A 14,965-nucleotide genomic window follows, 5' to 3' on the forward strand; every position below is an offset into this window, starting at 1 on the left:
TTATTTTTTAATATGTACAGAAATTATCAGTAGTGTGTCTGGGTGGTGACGTGATTTTTGTTTTCTTTATTTTTCTGTTTTCTATAATGAATATATTTTATTTCTATGGCCAAAAAATAGTACCATTTATTAAGCCAGTCTGTTGCATAAAAAAAAAAAATAGTACCATGGAAATATTTTCTTTATCCTTCCAGAGTCTGATTTTTTAGCCAAATATTTTTTATGATGATGCCACAATCACAATGGAGTTATGACTCTTGTTTTGTTAATAGACCTCTTGACTTACTACTGAAAACATTCTACAGAAAACATTATTTTGTAAATGTCCCGTCTATCTTTACTATATATGTTGCCTTATTAATACTTTACTTTTCTTTGAAGGAGCTACAAACCTCACAGTATTAATGAAATCATACCTCAGGAAAAGCATATCATCTGAAAATAGGCCATTTATGACTCCACTTTCCTTCTCAAGGGCCAACATACTAATATGAAGCTTCTTTGAATTCAGGAAGTCCAAAATTAGCTTAATGATTTCAACCTCTTTTACATTCACTGTTTCTTCAGCCGTCATATTGATAGCCTAAATATGAAACAGAACAACCACCACCAAAAAGTTAGTCCTATTGTTTTATGTTTAACTGCCTGGAAACTACACATAACAGGTTTCTTGAGAATTTTTAGTATAGATATTTTGAAATGAAAGTAATTTATCAAAATCAAGTCATTCTTTAATGTGTGATTTTTTTATAAAGTCCTTACCTTTGAGAGATACACAATGGAATAGTTACAGATTAAATGATATCAAGTCTGTGATTTGCTTCAAAATAATATAAGAAGAGGGGAGTGGAAGAGACAAAGATGAAACAAGAACGATCATGACCTAGCACTCTGGGAGGCCCATGTGGGAGGATTGCTCAAGCTCAGGAGTTCAAGACCAGTAAGAGCAAGAGAAAGACTCCATCTCTACCAAAAAAATAGAAAAAATTAGCCGGTTGTGGTGGTGTTTGCCAGTAGTCCCAGGTACTCGAGAGACTGAGGCAGGAGGATCCATTGCTTGAGCCCAGGAGTTTGAGGTTGCTGTGAGCTAGGCTGACGCCATGGCACTCTAGCCCAGACCACAGAGCAAGACTCTGTCTCAAAAAAAAAAGGAAAAAAATCTAAGTGTCTCAATATTTCCAAACTAAATGGCAGATTTTTAAAAAATCATAAAAATACAACCATGGGCTTTCCTTTAAGAAGTAAATTTCCCTACTAAGTGAGTATCTCAAGAATGGAAAAACAAGCACCACATGTACTCACCAGCAAATTGGTATTAACGGATCAACACCTAAGTGGACATACAGGAGTAACATTTATCGGGTTTCGGGAGGGTGGGAGGCAAGAGGAGGGGATGGGTATATACAACCACAACGAGTAAGATGTGCAATGTTTGGGGGATGGACACGCTTGAAGCTCTTACTCGAGGGGGGAAGGGGGCATAGGCAATATATGTAACCTTAACACTTGTACCCCCGTAATAAGCTAAAATAAAAAAATTAATAAAAATAGAAATAAATAAATAAAAAGAAAGAAAGAAGAAAAAGAAGTAAATTTCCCTTATATCCAGTATCTGGACTATGTGAAGTAAAGAAGAGTTTATTTAAAAATAAGGATATCTTGGGACTGCAAACTAGTTCAACCTCTGTGGAAAGAAATATGGAGGCCAGGCGTGGTGGCTCACGCCTGTAATCCTAGAACTCTGGGAGGCCGAGGTGGGCAGATTGCTCAAGGTCATGAGTTCGAAACCAGCCTAAGTGAGACCCCCGTCTCTACTAAAAATAGAAAGAAATTAATTGACCAACTAAAATATATACACAAAAAATTAGCCGGGCATGATGGCGCATGCCTGTAGTCCCAGCTACTGGGGAAGTTGAGGCAGGAGGATCGCTTGAGCCTAGGAGATTGAGGTTGCTGTGAGCTAGGCTGATGCCTTGGCACTCAGTCTAGCCTGGGCAACAGAGTGAGACTATGTCTCAAAAAAAAAAAAAAAAAAAATATGGAGATACCTTAAAGCGATACAAGTGGATCTACCATTTGATCCAGCAATCCTATTACTGGGCATCTACCCAAAAAACAAAAGTCACTCTATGAAAAAGACACCTGCACTCAAATGTTTATAGCAGCACAATTCACAATTGCAAAGATGTGGAAACAACCCAAGTGCCCATCAATACATGAATAGATTAATAAAATGTGGTATATGTATACCAAGGAGTACTATTCAGCTATAAGAAACAACAGTGATATAGCACCTCTTGTATTTTCCTGGATAGAGCTAGAACCCATTCTATTAAGTGAAGTATCCCAAGAATGGAAAAATAAGTACCACATGTACTCACCACCAAATTGGTATTAACTGATCAACACCTAAGTGGACATGTAGGAGTAACATTTATCGGGTGTTGGGCAAGTGGGGGGGAGGGGATGGGCATATACATACATAATGAGTGTGATCCACACCAACTGGGGGATGGACACGCTTAAAGTTCTGACTTGAGGAGGGGAGCAAGGGCAATATATGTAACTTTAACATTTGTATCCCCATAATATGCTGAAAAAAATAAAAAAAATAAGGATATCTGTCTTATTGGTATAATTCAGTTCTTGAAACATTCTAAAAAAAGAAAGGAAAAACAAAGATATCTGGAAACCAGTTAGAAAGTAATTAATATTTTAGTCCTTAGATACAAGAAGTTTACTGAAAATAAATTTCATATGGGGTCTCTATGTGGACTCCTACTTATTATCTTAGTGAAACAAGATTAGAAGAATGTATTATAGGGCAATAAATAAAATTATTTTTAGAAATTTAAGATTAAGGGTAAAATGTTAACAACAGATAAGAGGCTGGGCACAGTGGCTCATGACTGTGATCCCAGCACTTTGGGAGGCCAAGGCAGGAGGATCACTTAAGGCCAGGAGTTCAAAAGAGTCTGGGCAACATAGTGAGACCCTGTCTACAAAAAATTTTTAAAATTAGCTGGTGTGATGGCATGCACCTGTAGTCCTAGCTATTCACGAGGTTATGGCAGTAGGATACTTTGAGGCCAGGAGTTCAATTGCACCACTGCACTCCAGCCTAGGAGACAGTGAGAAGAAAGAAAAGAAAGTGAAGAAGGGAAGAGAAAGAGAGGGAAGGGGAGGGATAGGATGGGTAAGGGGATGAGGAGGGGGAGGGGAGGAAGGGGAAGAGAGGAGAGGGAAGGGAAGGGAAAAAAAGAAAGAAAAAAAAAGGTGATAAAATATTGTTACTCTATATTTTCATACATAGATATGAAAAAAGTTTCATGAAAAGAAATCATGATAGCTTTCTAACCAAATATAAACAGATATGATTTGAATGTTCTTTTGCAATGAGGTTACTCACTCAAAATACAGATTAGGAAGGAAGAAAAATACACCAGGCAAAGAATAATTACAAGCATAAGAGTAAGAGAATTAGGGCACGGTCATTATAAATTTTTTCTTTTTTTAATCTTGAAATTTTAGAAGCCATTATAAATTTTATTGTCATGAAAGAAGTGCTTAAGAAAGGTTCTCTCAATCTCCAAGTCCATCCCACACAATAAAAACCGCTCTTTTTAATCTTCCAAGTATTACAGAGTGCCTAATACTGAACAATTGAAGTTTACAGGCAAAAATGCAGACAAGAAAATGATGTGCTATAAAGTTTTCCAATAAAACATCAAACTGCAACATACATAGGACTACTGCACCTTTTCCTTTTTAAACAATGTGAAAAACTGGGAGTGGTGGCTTATTTCTGTAATCCTAGCACTCTGGGAGGTGGGAAGATCACTTGAGGCCAGGAGTTCTAGACCAGCCTGGGCAAGACCTCATCTCTACAAAAAATAGAAAAATTAGCAGGGTGTGGTGGCACAAGCCTGTTGTGCCAGCTACTCTGAAAGCTGAGGCAGGAGGATCACTTGAGCCCGGGAGTTGGAGGTTGTTGCAGTAAGCTGTGATCATGCCACTGCACATCAGTCTTGGCAACACAGTGAGACTTTGTCTCAAAAAATAAATGAATGAATAAATGAAAGAAAAGAAAAAATGTGAAAAAAATTTTGCTAGCTATGTTTTTAATAATATGGCATTTCAAAAACTTATGTTGCTGCCAGCTCATTTAATTTTAAATGTCTGGTTCTTTGGGAATCCACAGTTGATACTGCAAGTCACTTAACCACTATGGGCCTCAATTTCTTCACACATAAAGTAAGAGGGTTAGTTTGTCTCATTTCTATGATTTCCCTTCAAATTATATAATTTGCTTTAAACTCACTTTTAATAGGAAATATACATTTTTGGGGGTGGGAAATATCAAGTGTGGGATATTCAGAAGTCTATAATTTATAAGGTCAGTTTAATAAGAGGAAAGAAAATGGATTTGCTTTAGATCATTTAAACAAACAAAAGAAAAGCCCTTCTAACTGCAAAGCTGTCATGTCTGCTAATCACCTAACATGTATAACATAGATGCAGCATGTGCTCCTTCTTACAGTTGACAGCTGTTCTCTATTCATCAATTATTTTAATTTACCTTCTGGAACTGTGAATGATTTTTGGCCTGAAGAAACAAATTATGTTTAAAGCAGGTGCACCTTTATATAACTATAAAAAGAAAAGAATTCAATTAATATGAACTGTATCTTGTATGTGCATAAAATATCTCTGGAAAAAGACACAAGAATTAGTAATAACGGTTGTGTCCAAGACGGAAAACTAGATAATTAAAAAATAAGAATAGGAAGACAACTTTTCACTCTATACTCTGAATTTTGTACCATGTACAAATATGACCTATTCAAAAAATTAAAAAATAATGAAACAGAAAACATAAGTAACTAATTTCCAATTGCAAATTATTGGAAGGAATTAGTAAATTAATGTATATAATGAATGTATGTATTTCAAAAAGATTGGTATTTTTTCCTATAACCCAAGACCTCTTCTCAGATCTGATTTAAATATTATTTCAATTCTTCTTTATGAGATTAAAGTATTTGTCTTCTTTCTATATTCAAATCCACAATTATATGCTATATTACTGAAGTACTAAAATTTCACAAGATAAACAATAATTATTATTTGACTCAGACTGCTCAATTAAATCACATAACCCAGAAAAGGTAAGTAACTTTTAGCATCAACTTTGACACTAAACATGTAAAATATAAATCTTCCATTCAACAGAACTTGCCCACAAAATTAAAAGACAAGGGACAAACATAGGATTAAATACAACACACATAAAGAGTTAAATGGTTACCATCTAGAATATATAAATAGAATCTTCAAATCAATACCCTCAAAAAAATTCCAGTTGAAAAATGAGCAAAGAATACAGACAGACAATTCACCAAATTACAAATAACCAATAAATGTATGAAAAGATGTTCAACCTCAATAGCAGTTTTACAAGGCACCAACATGCTCATTTCCGCAGTACTCATACTAAAACAAGGTACCATTTGCAGCCTGCTACTTTTACAAAAATTAAAAAGATCTGATAGTATCTAGTGTAGGCAAGAATCTGGGTAAATGCCCGTTCATATACTGTCATTAAGAATGTAAACTGATAGTTAGAAATGTAAGATATCTAAACAAGAAAAAGAAAAAAAAGTAATAAATTAATAAATAATTTTAAAAAGAGAAAAAAAAAGAATGTAAACTGGGACAGACTTTTTGAGAGTGAATTTGATAGTGTGAAATTTTTACCTATGAAAATTTTAAATGTATATACCCTTTAACTCATCATTTCCAATTCACTTGGAGAAACCTAGCCTGCAAAAATACTTGTAAGTGTACACAAAGATACACATACAAAGATGTTCCTTGAAGATTTGCTTTTTTTTTTTCTTTGAGACAAAGTCTCACTTTGTTGCCCAGGCTAGAGTGAGTGCAGTGGCGTCAGCCTAGCTCACAGCAACCTCAAACTCCTGGGCTCAAGCAATCCTACTGCCTCAGCCTCCCGAGTAGCTGGGACTACAGGCATGTGCCACCATGCCTGGATAATTTTTTCCATATATGTTAGTTGGCCAATTCATTTCTATTTATAGTAGAGACGGGGTCTCACTCTTGCTCAGGCTGGTTTCAAACTCCTGACCTCAAGCAATCCGCCCGCCTCAGCCTCCCAGAGTGCTAGGATTACAGGCGTGAGCCACCACGCCTGGCCAAAGATTTGCTTTTAATAGAGAAAAACTAGAAATAAACTGAACTCCCACCAATAGCAGAACTGTTAAGTAAATTATGGTAAATTCATACTATAGAATACTAATGCACTGATGTAGCTCTATGCATCCTAAAATGGAAAAGTGCATCACAAAATAATATATTAATAGCTATCAATAAATATTTGTTGAATGAATGAATGTAAATATGCCCAGTTATTTAAAAAAAGGGGAGAGCATGATATATCTGCATCTAAATAAATATATAAAAAAAGATCTGGAAGGATGTATACCAACTGTTCAGTGTGGTTTCCTCTGAAGAAAGGAATGGGATTGTAATGGAGGGTAGGATCTAGGAGGGAAAAGGGAGTGATTTTTACTCTTTATAGTTTATATTATCTGAATAATTGACAACCAGTATATATTCATGCACTACTTGTATGTTAATACATGCATTTCTAATATGAATACAATTATTTTATTTATTTTTTAAGAGATAGGATCTTCCTATGCTGCCCAAGCTGGAGTGCAGTGGCTATTCAGAGACAGGATCCTAATGCAGTATAACCCCTAGCCTCGAACTCTTGGGTCCGAGTGATCCTTTTGCCTCTTCCTCCTGAGTAGCTAGGACTACAAGCAGGCATGACCACCCTGGCTCAATGTTTAATTTTAAAAAGAAAAAACTATGAAAGTGAAAACAAATTAAATAATTAGATCTCAAAGGTTCTAATCTGTATCAAGGTACCAACTAGAGTAGAATCTCAAAAACAGGATTAACTGCTATGTTTATAATGCAAAATTATCATGTACTATTCTAGGTTCTTAAGTACATTGTTTAATTGATCCTTACAAAAACCATTCCTTACAAAACAGCTTCCAGATCCCCTACCATTCTGGTCATCCTCCTCTGAATATTTGTTAATCTCCCTCTCAAAGTACCCAAAATAGGATACAACATCCCAGGTATGGTCTGGTCAATAACCTTATACAGTGAAACTAACAGGCCTCATAATATGGGCTCTTTACAATGAACATACCTAAAGTGGCTTTATATCATCTGTTTGTGAAATGCTGTTTTCGCACATCCCAGAATTTCACCAAAAATGGACATGAAGGCTCTGATTTTAGCTCACTTCTATAAAATTTTCTCATATTTTATATAAGGTTCCATTCTCTTTTTCAATATATCAAATAGAGTCACAAAACATGGTACTTAGCCACAGGAAAAACATAATTTGAATTAAATATGTCAAGTATAAACAGCATAAAATTTCTAATTTTTTAAAATATTTTTTGTAGAGACTGGGTCTATGTTGCCCAGGTTGGTCTTGAACTCCTGGTCTCAAGCAATCCTACCTCAGTCTCCCAAATGCCGGTATTACAGGTGTGAGCCACCAAACCTGGCCAATAGTATAAAAATTTTATGTTCTTTTTCATGCAGTACTATTTCTCTACACAACTGGATGTTGACTTGTAAAATAAGAAAAAGCTCCTACCAGGTGTCAAGCATGTGACTAGTACTCAGTAAATATAAATTTCTTCCCTTCAGAGTTCATAGCCTTGGTAAGGAAAATGTGTCAAAAGGACTGCTAATTAAAGGCTGTGGGAGAGCTATTGTGCTGTGGATGAAGGATAAAAATTTTCTTCAGAATAAGTTTCCTTATTTTTAAAAATATTTTAGGTATAATTTTAAAAAAATCAGGAAGCTCAATTAGATCAATTATGTTAAAGATGCCATAGGAAGAGAGACTCCTACTTATGGTAATACTTGTTTGAAGCCATTTTGAAAATATCTGAGTGTTTACTATGTATTAACAACATGCCATACTGGGATATGATGATTAAGCTACTATAGTGAACAAGAGGATAAAACAGAAAAGAAAGGTTTTAAGGAAGTGTATGGTACTTTGTAAGGATCATCTTTTCACTTGGACAGAAACAAACTCAACATGGAGAAAAATTAGTTGAAATATGTAACCTTTGGCAACTCAACGTAGTGGTCTCAAAATTGAAAGTATCTCAGGCATGGACCAGCATTGGATTTGGAGCCTAAAGACCTGAGTTCGAATATTGTGTAGGGAAAAAGACATATACGTAAAATATAAAGAGTACCATAAGAGAATTATAAATAAAATGCCATGGAAGTTCAGGGGGTTAATGAGGTTTTAATGAAGTTTCCTGCTAAGAAAGGGTTTAAAGGGTTATTAATATTCTAATATGCAGACAGCAGAAAGGAAAAGGTACTAACATTTATTGTGCATCTATGAAGTGTCACGCCCTGTGCTAAATACATCCATACATTATCTATGTAATTCTTACAACTCCATGATCTTCATTTTAGAGATTGTTACACTAATGCTCAGAGACATTAAGTATTTGCCTAAAGTCACAGAGCAAATAAGTGCAGAGCCAAGAACGAGACAACCAAGTCTGACTAAAATTCTGTGACCTTTCCATTACAACATTTTTTACTTTTATAGGAGTAGAAACAAGAGAGTTAGATAATTAGGACTCAAATAATCTTGAGCCTAATATCAGTCAAAGTTTTAGAAACTGGAATTCATCTTCTTTCCTGTGCTATGTAGTGATTTGCCATTTATTAGTTGAGTAAGTCTACAGCAATGCTTCTTAAACTTTTCCACTTAAGGGAAGAAGAAACTAAACACATCCCGAGAGAGCCCTTAAGCATGAAATCTCTTTTGAAGTATTTGAATCTTGCCTTAACAATGAATATAAATATTGCCTTCTCCATATGTTTTAATATATATAAAAAAATAAAAACTGGAGACAGAGTTTTGCTTTGTTGCCCAGGCTAGAGTGCAATGGCGTGATCACAGCTCACAGCAACCTCAAATTCCTGGGCTCAAGATTCTCCTGTCTCAGGCTCCCAAGTAGCTGGGACTACAGGTGTCAGCCACCACATCCAGCTAATTTTTCTATTTTTTGTAGAGACAAGGTCTCACTATGTTGCTCAGGCTGGTCTCAAACTCCTGTCCTCTAGCCCTCCTCCCAGCTCAGCCTCTCAAAGTGCTGGGATCACAGGCATGAGCTACCATGCGCAGCCAACAATATTTTTCACTCAAGCCTTCAAGTGAAATTGATGACAATTCTATAAATGTGTGCTATGTTATGTGACCAAAGTTTTATCTAATGGCACACTGTAGCATATCTATAGTGCAAATTCTCTAATTTGAAAATCACAGGTCGGAGAGGATAAAGTAAGTTATTTTTTCATTAGTCAAGAAACAATGATTCACACTGAGGATTATTAAGCAGCAAATATAACTTAAGTAAGATTTATTTGCCAGATTCTTATTTTCTTTTTTCAGAGACAGAGTCTCACTCTGTTGTCTGGGCTAGAGTGCCATGGCATCAGCTTAGCTCACAGCAACCTCAAACTCCTGGGCTCAAGCGATGCTACTGCCTCAGCCTCCCTAGTAGCTGGGAGTACAGGCATGTACCACCATGCCCGGCTAATTTTTTCTATATATTTTTAGTTGTCCAATTAATTTCTTTCTATTTTTTTTTAGTAGAGATGGGGGTCTCACTCTTGCTCAGGCTGGTTTGGAACTCCTGACCTTGAGCGATCCTCCCGCCTCGGCCTCCCAGAGTGCTAGGATTATAGGCATGAGCCACCCGGCCTGGCCCATACTCTTATTTTCTATGAGAACATCCTACTGAAAGCAAGAAAGCAATCCTGACCCACATATAGAAAGGAAACACCCTTTTCTCGATGTCACCACATTAATAAATAACTTGTGCCCAATGAGTAGGGATGCACCTTAACAGTTTCCATGGGCCCTTTAAGACCACTAGAAGAAATAAGGTCTTAGTCCTAGAAATGTTAAATAGATTATGCACAAATTTTTAATTATCCTTGATAACACTCCACTCCATTAAAAGGTTATCAACAGATGTCTTAAATTTTTTTCCAAAGTGTTTTCAAATGCATTATTTGATTCAACTTCAGAGTCCATTCCCAGATTAAAACAACAGCAGGCATTATCCCCATTTTACAGAATGCAAAATCAGCATCTATGATAAGGTAAGTATCTCTTCCAAGAATGTAATCAGTGGCAAAGGGAAGCTTAAATCGAGGCATTCTGATTTCCAGCTTACTGATCTACTAAAGAAAACTGCATATATTTTCATACTTAAAGTGTTTCTCAAACTGCAGCATACATTAAGCATATCACATGCTGTCCACTCAATAAGTAACTGATAAACTTGATTTCACAAACAGAAAAAGAGGCTGAACATGATTATGTAACTGGGAACATAGAATAGTACCTCTATTCTCTTAAGACACATTCCTACAAGTACTAGTTTTTATGACAAGAGAGAAAAGAATCAGGAAAGTAGGGGGGTGGGAGATAAACACGGGTTAAAAATCTCAGGAAAAATTTACATATTCATAATGGAATCTAAATTCAAGTGTTTTGTGTTTTTGTTTTTTTACCTAACAATATACTGTTATGGCTTACCTACTTGTCTTTTCCATCACTGTATAGTACTTTTTTTTCCTGTTGGAAGCAATCTACCCTCCCCCCAAAATCTATGAGACCTCGAGAATGTGCCATATAAAGGAAAATGGGCTGTTAGGCGTTTCTCCTTTCCAGTAAAATGTTAATGCAGCATATGCCAACACTGAAAAAATTCTACTTGGATTTACTGTAAAAAATGATTTATAGTATTTTTAAAACCTACGTGTTAATTTTCTTGTCATTAACTTTTTGAAGCATTCTAGTAAGTCTACAACAAAGGAAGGGAAATAAGTATTAGGACCACAACCTATGAATCTGGGTGGAACAAAGACTTCTCCTCCCATTATGCAGAGGGAACCAAGTTGCCAAAAACAGTCCCCTCAGATACCACGCGTGGTTTACTAACTGTACGTCTGGGTATAGAGAAGAAAAAATTCTCGGTCAAATGCCGCCCCTGCCTACCGTCGCCCCCGCCTCTTTTGCCCAAGGCCTCGCCCCAGAGCTACAGTCCCAATCTTTTTCTCCCCAATAAAGGGAAGCGGCGTAACCCTGTGAGTTCTATAACCTCTCGTTCTTCTACGCAGGCGCCGCTCGGCACAACCCCGGTTCTAATCCAGTCGCAGCCCCTCTCCCTGACCCCACCCAGACCCCAAAGGGCTCCCACTGGCCACTGACGTAAGAAAGGCCAAACTCGGCCCCGCGGGGCTGCCCTAAGCAGCCGTGCAGCTCCCAGCCCCGCCACTCCCCCACCTCCGCCCGGCCAAGGCGTGCCCAGAAACGGACGCAAGCGCGCCCCTCAGTGCTGGCACCCGCTCCGCCGAGGGGCGAGGAAGGATCCGCGCAGTCAGCCCCACTCGTGCCTCTCAGCAGCGGCGAGGTGGGCACGAACCTTGCGCTCGCTTTCTGCTCAGTGCCAGGACGAGGGGTGCTGCTCTGCCCGAGAACCCGCCTGGGTAGTGAGGGAAAGAAAGGTGTGGTCCGGGAGCAGCGGCCTCGAATGCGAGCCCGGCAGTTCGCAGGTCCTCATCTGGAGGTGCCGGAGCCTCACCCACGGCCCTGGACCTCTCTCAGCCAGCACCCAAGCCTACTCAGGAGCCTTTTCCGGGGCCGCAAACGCCTAGGCGCCGCCGGGTTGGAACCTCGTCAGGTGGAGACAGGAGGCGATGGGTGACCATGGCAACCCGAGGTGTTCAGCTGCCCGACCCCGCCTCCGCCTTCCGGAGTCACTCACCTGAGGGCTCAGGACGAGCCCGGAGAAGCAGCGGAGGAGAACGCAGCTGGGAGGCCGGCGGCCGGGGCCCCGAAGCGGCTGGCTGTGGACGGGAACGGGAGCGCGAGGGCGGCGGTCTGGGTTTCGCGTCGGCCCTCCCTCCTGCCGCCCGCGCGTCAATCCATCAGTTCGTCAATCCGTCTTTCTCGCATCCGCCCCTCCCGGGCCGGCGACCGCTCAGCTCAGCCTCTAGCAGACTGCGGTTGTCAAGTGCTGCTGGAGCAGAGCTCCAACCACGAGGGGCAGCCAATCGCCGCGCTTCCCCGAGGCTCCTCAGGACCCCGCCGTGCGAGGCGGCCAGGCAGGTGCCTGCGCCGAAGGGAGAGTCGGCAGGGCGGGGCGGGGCGGGGCGGGGCGGGGCGGGGCGGGCTCGGGGGTGGGGCGGCTCACAACCCGGGCGGGGGCCGGCCGTGAGGGATAGGCCAGGCCGGCTCTCCTGGGGCCAGCGGGCCCAGAGGGAAAGGCAGACGATGCAATTGCGTGAGGGCCTCGTAAGCCAGGACGTAGATCCATAGTTGACCGGTGACCCCGTGTCCCAAAATAGTGCGGACAGGGTTGTCACCTCCAAAAACAGAAGTCGTCGGCGCATTAGGATTGACTCTTAATACTCGCCCGGGATAACTTGTTAATAAAGACTAATGAGATAAATCTTGCCTCATCTCCTTCTCTTGCGGCTTTTCCAGGTCCCTGAAAACTCCACTAGTTTGTTTTTTAGTTTATTTTTCCCCTTCTTGCTTTCTCATTTTGTAAACCTGATTTGCCTTGAAGCATTTTCCAGTCTTTTAACCTTTAACTTGTTCACGGTTTTTCTCTATCCCTTTTAGTTGTAAGCCCTTTATTCCCACCCATAGGTACAACAGTATTCCACAAGTACACGTGATGCTCCACAGAGCTGAATTAAGCATTCTAAGGGTATAACTATTGAGAGCTAAGAAAGAATATAGTTACACAAACCTGTAAGAACTCGTCGTCACAAAGGCTCAAGGCCAGAGTGAGCTAGATCTCTCAAAAGGGGAAAATGGGCTAAAAGAGACTGGTAAAGACAATAAACATCAAAAAAATTTCTGGGACTCCCATGTTTATTGCAGCATTATTCACAATAGCCAAAATAAGCAATTTACCTAAGTGCCCAACTGATGAATGGTTAAAGAAACTGTGATATAGATACACAATGGACTTTTTTATTTTTTAGAGGCAGGGTCTTGCTGTGTCTCCCAGGCTGGAGTGCAGTGGCACAGTCATAGCTCACTTCAGCCTCCAGCTCCTGACTTCAAGCAATCTTCCCACTTGCCTACCAAGTAGATAGAACTACAGGCACTCACCACCACGCCCAGCTAATTTTAAAACATTTTTTGTAGAGACTGTGTCTTGCTATTTTGTCCAGGCTGGTCTTGAACTCCTGGCCGAAAGTGATCCTCCCACCTCAGCATTATAGACTGTGAGCCACTGTGCCAGGCCTACAGTGGAATCTTACTCAACCATTAAAAAGAATGAAATCCTGTCATTTGCTGCAATGTGGATGGAACTGAAGGATATTATGTTAAGTGAAGTAAGCCAGGCACAAAAAGATAAATATCTCATGTTCTCACTCATATGTGGGAACTTAAAAAAATTGATATCATGGAGGCAGTGAATAGAATGGTGGTTACCACAGGCTGGGAAGGGTAGTTGCGGGTTGGAGGAGAATGAGGAGGGGTTGGTTAATGGATACAAAAATACAGTTAAACAAGATCCAATATTTGATAGCACAATAGGGTGATTATAGTCAACAATAAGTTGGGTATATTTTATAGTAACTAAAAGAGTGGAATTATAATGTTCTTAACACAAAAAATTATAAATGCTTGAAGTGATAGATATCCCCAGTTACCCTGATTTGATTATAACACATTATATGCCTTTATCAAAATACCACATGTACCCCATAAATATATACAACTTATGTACCCATAATTAAAAATAAGCATTTTTAAAAAATAAAGTTAGAAGGAATAAATTCTAATATTTGATAGCACAATTGGGTGACTATAGTTAAAAATAATTTATTGTATACTTCAAAATAGCTAGAAGGGAAGATTTAGAATGTTACCAACACAAAGAAATAATAATCTTTGAGGTGAAGGATATCCCAGTTACCCAGATTTGATCATTACAAAGTGTATGCTTGTATCAAAATAACACATATACCATAAAGATGTACAACTATTATGTATGCATAAAAATTAAAAATTAAAAAAATACATTTCTATCAGCATCACCTTTCTTTCCAAAAAAAAAAAATACATTTCTGGAAAGGAATAATTTTATCCAATTCAAGATAAAAGAAGCAATAGCTTGAGGAAAACTCTCTAAGAAAAATATTTATAAATTTAGGGAAAACAATTAAGGCACTAAAGCTGAACTACAAAACCGCCATTGCCTAGTCTTGACTACCATAACTCCTACAAGAACGTCTTCATTAAGAACTCTCTCGGCTGGGCGTGGTGGCTCACGCCTGTAATCCTACTACTCTGGGAGGATGGTTTGAGCTCAGGAGTTCGAGACTAGCCTGAGCAAGAATGAGATCCCGTCTCTACTAAAAAAATAGAAAGAAATTAGCTGGACAACTATATATACATATATATATATATATATATATATATATGTATATATATATATATATTAGCCGGGCATGGTGGTGCATGCCTGTAGTCCCAGCTACTCATGAGTCTGAGACAGAAGGATCACTTGAGCCCAGGAGTTTGAGTTGCTGTGAGCTAGGCTGAGGCCACAGCAATCTAGCCCAGGCAACAGAGTGAGACTCTGTCTCAAAAAAAAAAAAAAAGAACTCTCTCAATGATGACAGTCAAATAAATATAAATACAGTTTAATGTTCCCAGGGTCTTGATGTTGAAAATAAAACAAGCAAACACTTTACAAATGTTTACATTGAAAATACTTTACAAATGTTTACATTGAAAGAATGGGCAGATATGATGTATTCTGGAAATAGTCTCTCAATT

General features: G+C 39.0%; 1 protein-coding gene across 4 annotated transcripts in view; it reads right to left on the reverse strand.

Annotated features, from left to right (window-relative positions):
* Window positions 1-12,260, reverse strand: part of WDR47 (WD repeat domain 47) — a 57,275-nt gene extending 45,015 nt beyond the window's left edge. For 3 of the 4 annotated variants that reach the window (XM_012751665.2, XM_012751664.2, XM_075999934.1), the window contains exons 1-2: window positions 11,925-12,259; window positions 417-583 (exon numbers count right to left, since the gene is read on the reverse strand). In XM_012751665.2, coding sequence (XP_012607119.1) covers window positions 417-574 — 158 coding nt within the window. In that variant the 5' untranslated portion in view covers window positions 575-583; window positions 11,925-12,259. Of the gene's footprint in view, window positions 1-416; window positions 584-11,924 lie in introns of all 4 variants that reach the window. The other variant, XM_012751660.2, reaches the window with a different exon arrangement.
* Between the last annotated feature and the right edge of the window lie 2,705 nt (window positions 12,261-14,965).

Source organism: Microcebus murinus, chromosome 2, assembly GCF_040939455.1.
Source record: "Microcebus murinus isolate Inina chromosome 2, M.murinus_Inina_mat1.0, whole genome shotgun sequence".
Classification (NCBI taxonomy): Eukaryota; Metazoa; Chordata; class Mammalia; order Primates; family Cheirogaleidae; genus Microcebus; species Microcebus murinus.